Source organism: Chelonoidis abingdonii, chromosome 9 (assembly GCF_003597395.2).
Source record: "Chelonoidis abingdonii isolate Lonesome George chromosome 9, CheloAbing_2.0, whole genome shotgun sequence".
In the NCBI taxonomy this organism is placed as follows: domain Eukaryota; kingdom Metazoa; phylum Chordata; order Testudines; family Testudinidae; genus Chelonoidis; species Chelonoidis abingdonii.
The window spans coordinates 85,266,818-85,274,277 of record NC_133777.1 but is presented as its reverse complement, the minus strand read 5'-3'; the positions used below and the strand labels follow the sequence as shown (position 1 = coordinate 85,274,277).

Genomic DNA, 7,460 nt, shown 5'->3' with positions numbered 1-7,460 from the left:
TGCGATTTTCTTTCACTTTGCAAGTACAGAAGGGCCAAAATGAAGGAATTGCAGGACACTAAATTAGCCCAATGGAAATAAGTAGAGGGGTCTCCCCCTCCCTTACCTGTTCCTGTGCTCAGCTGGCAATAAATATTGGGGTGGCTTGGAATCTCCCCTGGGGGCTGTGCTGGGAAGCAAAGGCACCAGGGAAAGGTGGTCAGGTTTGGGATGAAGAATGCTTTGGCATGCAAAGGGCTGGTCTCCCATGACCCAGGCCTCGGAGGACCCCAGTGTACAACAGATCAGGAGATTCGTATTCAAACCGAGCGCTGGGGGCAGGCGGAGCCGAGCCACAACCCCCCTTGTAATGTAAACACAGGCGGTATCTAGTGGTTAACAGATCGCTGGGCCATTCAGCAGGGAGACCCCCTATACTGCGCACGTCTCTGCCCTCATGGGGAGGGTTACGCTGAGGGGCCATGGACTCCTTCAAATCCAAATCCAAATCCAACTTCCCTAGCTAGCGAAGGGCTGCCGGGGCGCTGTAGCCCCCCCGGCCGCCCGCCCGTTCTCCAAAGGAGGAGCTGCGCATCTCGCTGCTGCGCCCGCTCCCCGAGCGGGGAGACGCAGCGGTCCCCCTACTTTCCATGCAAGCGCGTAGGCGAGGAGAAGCTAAAAATACCGCAGGCTCTGCCATTTGGGTACCGCCGCCGCACGCCGCTGGGGCTGGCTGGCAGCTGCTGCGCCTCGGAGGCTGCTGGCCGCGCACTTGCGCGTCTCCGGGACAGGTGGCCGGAATCGCCCGGCTGCAGCCTGAGGCCGGGGCCGCTGGGGTCCGGCGACTCCTGGCAGCGTGACCCGCCGCCCCGAGCGCCGGCGTGGGCGCGGCGCCGCGGGCCGCCACTTGCGCCCCGTGTCCACGACGCCGGGCTCCGCGCGCGGTCTGAAATTCGCGGCGCGCGGCTGAGCCCGGGGCAGGGCGCAATGCAGCGGGGCCGCCCCGCCGGGCTGCGGGGACCCGCCTGCCCTGACCCCCCCCGCCCAGGTACGGGTAGCGCCCGCCCTGCCATGGAGACGCGGCCGCCTGCGCGCCCTGCAGGTCCCCCCTGCCCGTAGCCGGCTGTGCGCGGCTCGGTCCATGGTGCGGCGCTTGGCTCGGCTCGGCTCGGCTCGGCTCGCATCACATGACTCCCCCGCTGGCAGGATCCGCGGCTCCTGCATCCAGCCGCGCTGCCAGGCGAGCGGCTCCGTCCCCAGCGCGCCGGCCGGGGCTCTGCAGCAGGCGGCGCCGGGGGCCGGGTGAGCAGCGGCCGGCCCGGGCATCATGCAGAAGGGGATGCGGCTGAACGACGGGCACGTCGCCTTCCTGGGGCTGCTGGCGAAGAAGGACGGCAGCCGCCGCGGCTACCTGAGCAAGCGCAGCGGGGACAACACGAAATGGCAGAGCAAGTGGTTCGCGCTGCTGCAGAACATGCTCTTCTGCTTCGAGAGCGACTCCAGCTCGCGGCCCTCCGGCCTCTACCTGCTGGAGGGCAGCGCCTGCGACCGCGCGCCCTCGCTCTCGGCCAAGGACTCGCTGGAGAAGCAGGTCGGTGCCGCGCGGGGAGCGGGGCTTGCCCCGGGCTGCGCCGCTCGGGGCCCCGGAGCCCGGCTCCTGGCGGGGCGCCACCCAGGGCACAGGTCAGCGGGGGCTGCGGCTGGGCCGGGCGCGCCAGGGACCGCCCGGCTCGGAGAATCGCAGAGACCAGGCTGCCCCGAAGCCCTGGGATATAGTGTGTAATCCTGTGTGCGCGTGCAACAGAGCGCGTGTGCAATATAGTGCGTGTGCAGTAGAATTCATGCACCATAGTGTGCGCGCGTGTTCAATATAGTGTGTGCACGTGCAACAGTGTGCATGTGCGTGTGTAATCCTGTGTGTGTACGTGTGCCATACAGTGCATGTGTGCAATGCAATATAGCGCGTGTCTAGGTGAGCACTACAGCCCGGGTGCACACTCTGTAAAGCCCCAGAGGTGCACAGTGCCAGGGATGTGGCAGCAGCCAGGTGAGTGCGCCAGGTAGCGATGGGGCTGCAGTGGCATGGGCCGGGCGAGGACGGCGCTGTGCCAGGCAGCGGGGGCGCTTCATGCCCGCAGTGCGAGCTGCTGCAGCTGCTGCTCTGGCGCCTGGCGAGCGGCGGGTCATTAGCAGCTGGGGCATGCTGCGAAATGCACCAAAGGGCAGGCGGCTCTGGGAGGCGCCACTGAGCCACAGTGGCCAGTTAATTCATTAGCGTTAAGCTGGAGACTATCCAGAGAACATTTCCCTACATTATAGGCAATCAGCCGGGTTTAATTAGGCGGATCCTTGCAACGCAACGGGGCCCTCCAATGGACGCAGAGCAGAAGCGGCTCTTCCGCAGCCCCCTCGGCCCCCAATGCGAAACCAGCTCCTGCTGCGCTGGCTGGCCGAAGCCACGTTTCTGCGGGTGAGCCTGGGAATGCACCCTGGGCACAGCTCGGCTCTGACCCTGCCCGGGCCTGTGGGCCTCGCAGCGCCGTGCAGCGCAGGGGGCTGCTGGGTTGGCACCAGATGAGTGTTAATCATGGGCGTTACCCTGGTGCCTAGGGCAAACCGAGACTGGGCTCCCTTGTGCCAGGCTCTGCACAAACCCAGATGGGCCCTGGTCCAGGACAGCTGGGGTGGGGGACGGGGAAGAACACTGGCAGGTGAACAAGGGCATGGCAGCAAAGACGCTAGTTCGGGGAAGGGCGTTAAAAACCCACTAAAGGTGCTAGGAAAATCTCCTAGGAGTATGGGGTTGGGACAAGGAATCTGTGCCACTGCTGTTGCAAGTCTGTTCCTGACCATTTACTTTCCATTCGTTTGCATTAGTTCAGGGTCTGATCCAAAAGCCCATTGAAGGCAATGGGAGCCTTTCCACTGGTTTCAGTGGACTCAGATCAGGCCCTTGCAGTTGACATGTATGCTGATGGGAAAACTGTCACCCCAGCAGGATGTCAGATACAACTCTACAAAAGTGAATTGTCCCCTCTGCTGCTCCGCGCCAGGCAGGTGGGCTGGCAACTGGTCTAAAGTGCAGGGTATTGTGGACATACAGGGCCTCATTGTTTTTCAAAGGCCTCAGCCCAGCATTTGGTTTTGCACAGGCTATGTTGTGCTCTAGCTGTGGGCACACAGGGCCGTGTTGACATCTGCCTTCTGGAGCTACGCACACAGGAAGACAAGCAGATGTCTACTGCTTCATTTGCAGCCATAATTAATCTTGGGCGCCAAACTGCAGGTGCAAATATTTGGTGCAAAATCACATCTGGCGTACCAGAGTCGGTGGGAAGCCCTCTGAAAATTCAGGCCCATTATGTTGGTCACCAGAGCTTTGTCTCAGTACGAAACGTCAAAAGACTCTATACATGTTTTTCTAACAAAAGGTCCTATACTGGGTTCCTGTCATCTTGGAGGCACTTAGGGTCGAGACTCTCACGTAAGATAACATTTCATCAAGATTTACATGTTCCCATTGTGCCCAGTAGGATATCATCTGCCTGGATTGTGGTGTGTCTCAAATAAGGGAGATGTTAATGCAAATTCTACAGCTACAGAACCAAAAAATGTGTTTTCAAATCTGTGACTGCCAATCCACATCCCGAATTTACCAAATGTATCCCAAGCCAGCTCTGTTCTATGGTGTAGGCAATAACTGATTGATTATAATGGCATTCACCAGTCAAATGATATCCTTTAAATGACATTCAACACCTGTGTTAGGGAATGTACAATCAGGCATCTCAGAAGTGTCAATAAGGATTCATTTCTCATTTTTTTTATGTCAAGTCTGTGCATTGATACGGCTCCCAATACATTGTGGGTCCAGTCCTGAAGTTCTTACATAATTCTTCCTCGGGCAAAACTCTCATTAACAGCAGTGAGAGCGGCTTGAGTCAGAACTGCAGGGTTGGATCCCCAAGGGGAAGATTTAAAATGTGACATAGTCTGGTGGAACAATCAGTTCTTACTTGTCTCCAGCTGAAGACGGAATGATAAGCACTCAGAAAATAGCAATATTAAAATAGTAAGTCTGTGCTGCAGCACTGGTACAGCCTGGCAGATTTTGCTGAAGGAAATCTTTCCAGTGTGGGTTAGAGTACAAATTTAAATGTCCTCATTTGCAGTCACCGGGCCTTCTTTCAGTTGTTTGCAAGGCTGAGCAAAAGGGAAATTTTTATTTTCAAATAAGATGTATTTGTAAAGGTAGGAGAGGAGCCTGGCTTCCTTGTATCTAGGCTGCATGGAGTGTCATCAGCGATCAAGGGGATTTTCACAGGGCTGTACCAATTACAACAGCCCACCTCCCTTCAGAATGTAACTTGATAGATATTCCTGCTCACTTCTAGTGGCTCTGCCACAATGCTGGCTAACTGCATTATCACTGCTTGTATTTGTTGTAAGGAGCTCAGATCCATTAAGCACTAACATAAGAATGTCAAAATCCCTTCAGATTTCAAACCACCTAGAAAAATGATCCTAGAAGTAAAAGGCAGATTGTTATCACATGCTGTACTAAGGGCCTGCTGAACCTGTGTCCAGCGTCAATGAAGCTGCATTGATTTACACTGGTTTGGGATCTGGCCCATAATGTCATATCATTTGTTAGGACAAACAATTATATAAAACTACGCAAGCAGTTGAAGGCTTCCTGCTTTGTAAATGAATGAATCAGTCCTTTAGAGGAGGTAAATGGCAGCGTAGTTGTGTTGTGGATCTGCAGTGTGTTCTCTCAGAGACAGTGGAAGAAGAAAATGGCTCGCAAGAGTTGAGGTTTGCAGCTCCTAAAAAGGAAGGTAGCTGAAGTCTGCAAAATGAATGCACTGTTTCCTTGGTACACCCCTTTAACAGAACCATAGTCCAGGGACACAGGCCTTTCCCTTCCATGCTAATAATAGATCATTGAAACTAATTTGAAAGGAAAAGTGCTGAAGACTTTTCCAGCATTAGAAATGGTTGGGTTTTATTTGTTGCCTATGGATACTTATCTATCTAGACAGCTATCGTTCAAGCTGGGTGGATGACAGAAGTTCTGTTTTGCAAGGGGGTTGAGATATCAGAATATGGCTCCATTCTGAATCATTGTGAAATTGTTTTGGGTCATTCAAAACATTTTTGTTTTGACTTTTATTTTTGTATTATATTTATAATAGTATAGAATATAATACAACATAAATGACAAAATGAAAAGCGATTTCAAAATGAAAAATCAAAATGTTTCATTCCTAAAATGTCCTGTGATTAATTTCCCCCCCAGGTTTTCCCTAAACAAGTTCCAGTGAAATTATCTGATCTGTGTTTTGATTTCAGCTGAACCACGTCTTCCAGCAGGCTATGTTCCCATCAAAGTTTCTCTGCCCTAGCTATCCTGCTCATCCTCAGAGTCTCTGAGCACCTGGTCTGTGCTAAAGAAAATGGTCAGAGGGATCTTTTCTCTTGCCGTCCAGGCCCTGTTCCTGGGTTACTGTGGGATTAGAAGTGATGATTGTTGTTGTTGTGGGGAGCTGGTTTGCCAGGGCTGCTGGGCTTATGGCTGCTTTGTGCTGGGGAAATGGTCTGGGATCCAGAATGAGCCTTAGGCTTACTCTCTGGAGAAACCATCAGAAAAGTAGATTCAGTTCCTTCAATTAACCTCACTTGATGTTAAGTTTATGATTACTGAGTTCTATAGGAGACACCACATGGGCTAAACAGATGGGGGTAGTTAGGGTCGCTGTAGGGCTGTTTATGGTTTATGGTCTGAGTTCATCAGTGTGCTAAAGGAGCAGTTGAAGGGATGAGTTCCGCTTTCGAGGAGCTTTCTTGATTGTGCATCACTGTATGTGAGCAGGGTAACGGAAAGGAATCTGGGCCTTGTCCTTTGGGCAGTGCTGGCCTGGCTGCACTGGTCCTGGTCCGACACGGATTGTGGGCTGTGCACCTCTCAATAGCACCATTTGTTTGTAGCCAGCAGTTGTCTCCACATCTGTTACCTGAGCGCGTGTGGCATGGAGTCAAGGGGTGGTGCTGAGCAAAACCCTTGACTTGACATTCAGATCCAAGGTTCATGAATGAGCACTGTCTAGTTGGAGCCACTTTCCCACCTGTGAGACTTGTGTCAGACATGACGTGGGTGGTTCGCCCTATCAGGATGGCCGTGGGAATTTGAGGAAGCTTTGCATTGTGTATTGTAAGTGTTGAGTCGAGTTGGTCAGTTGGTGGAAATCATGTGGGATTTGTTCTGGTTTCCTGATTGACTGAACTGACTGCATGTGATTAGAAGCCATTTCCACCAGCGTCTCAGGAGAGAGGCTGTCTTCCTGCTCTCTCTAGCGCTTTCATTTCTGATCCTCTTCATTCTCTCACACAGCACAGCCAAGTCCTCCATCCTTAGCACCACCAGGAATGGGGCATTCAGTGAGTGGAGATAAAAAGCCGCTGTGGTGGATCCTCTCTGCAGGCCAAAGGACAGCGCACAGACAGTCTGCATGAGATGTCAAAAGAGGGGTCAGGCAGAGTGTTGCTGAGAAACACTCGGGGGCCTGTGAAATACTGAGTGATGCAAAGCAAACGTCCTGCTCACGTCCCCATTATCCATCGCCGAGGTATGAGCTGGGGGAGTATGGCGCTGCTGGGGGACTGGAGGCACTGTGCTGCTGCAGATCCCAACTGTGGTGGCTTCATCCCAGGGACACTAACATGCTGGCATTTGCTTTATGCCATGTTGTGCATGCATGGCTTCAATAACTCACCCGTGCCAGGGGAAGCTGCAGGCAGCCATATTCCTGTGCCAGACCATGGCAGAAATGCAGCACAGGCAGTGCGTGACATCCTGTGCTCTATGGACCTGGCCGTGTAGGCTGTTATCTGTGAGGGAGTCACTGCTATCCACGCTGAGGATGTAGCTGGGATGTGTGCTGTGACTCCCAATCACTGCAGCCACTTTAGCGGGCCCTTCCATCGCAGGTTCTCCTCCAGGGACCAAGGGTCCCTTCCCTGCAACAAGCTGAAGCAAGAACTGGGGTCCCCATAGAATTTCGCACTGCACTGTCTGCAGGCGCTGGATAAGCAGTGCATAGCCATCCGGCCTGCATACGACACTTGCAGAGTTTGCATGCTGCTTTGTAGCTGTCTGGCAGCAGTGGTCCCTGCGATAGGGTGTACCAGGCCAGAAGGGGTTAAAGAGAACCTGTGGGCTCAATCAGTCCCACCCCGCTACACCTGCAAGAGGTGTCAAGCCTGAAGGGAGGAGTTCAAGGGGCTGAACACAGCTCAGGTGGGGCTGATCAGGCAGGAGAGCAGCCCTGATTCTCACCCAGTGGGAGAAGCGTGGTGGGAGACAGGGAGCTGAGATGGAGGAAGCTAGGCCTGGGGAGGAAAGCTGGAGGGGTTGAGTCTGCCCAGGGTTCTCCACATCGGTGGAGGGGCCTGTGGGGACAGCCCTGCCAGGGACTAGA

The 7,460-nt window shown here is 54.1% G+C and overlaps 1 protein-coding gene across 1 annotated transcript in view; it reads left to right on the top strand.

The window, feature by feature from the left end:
* Positions 1–1,275: 1,275 nt before the first annotated feature.
* RASGRF1 (Ras protein specific guanine nucleotide releasing factor 1) overlaps positions 1,276–7,460 on the top strand; it is a 96,949-nt gene continuing 90,764 nt past the window's right edge. The window contains exon 1 of the mRNA XM_032794225.2: positions 1,276–1,570. Coding sequence (XP_032650116.1) covers positions 1,307–1,570 — 264 coding nt within the window. The 5' untranslated portion in view covers positions 1,276–1,306. The remainder of the gene's footprint in view (positions 1,571–7,460) is intronic.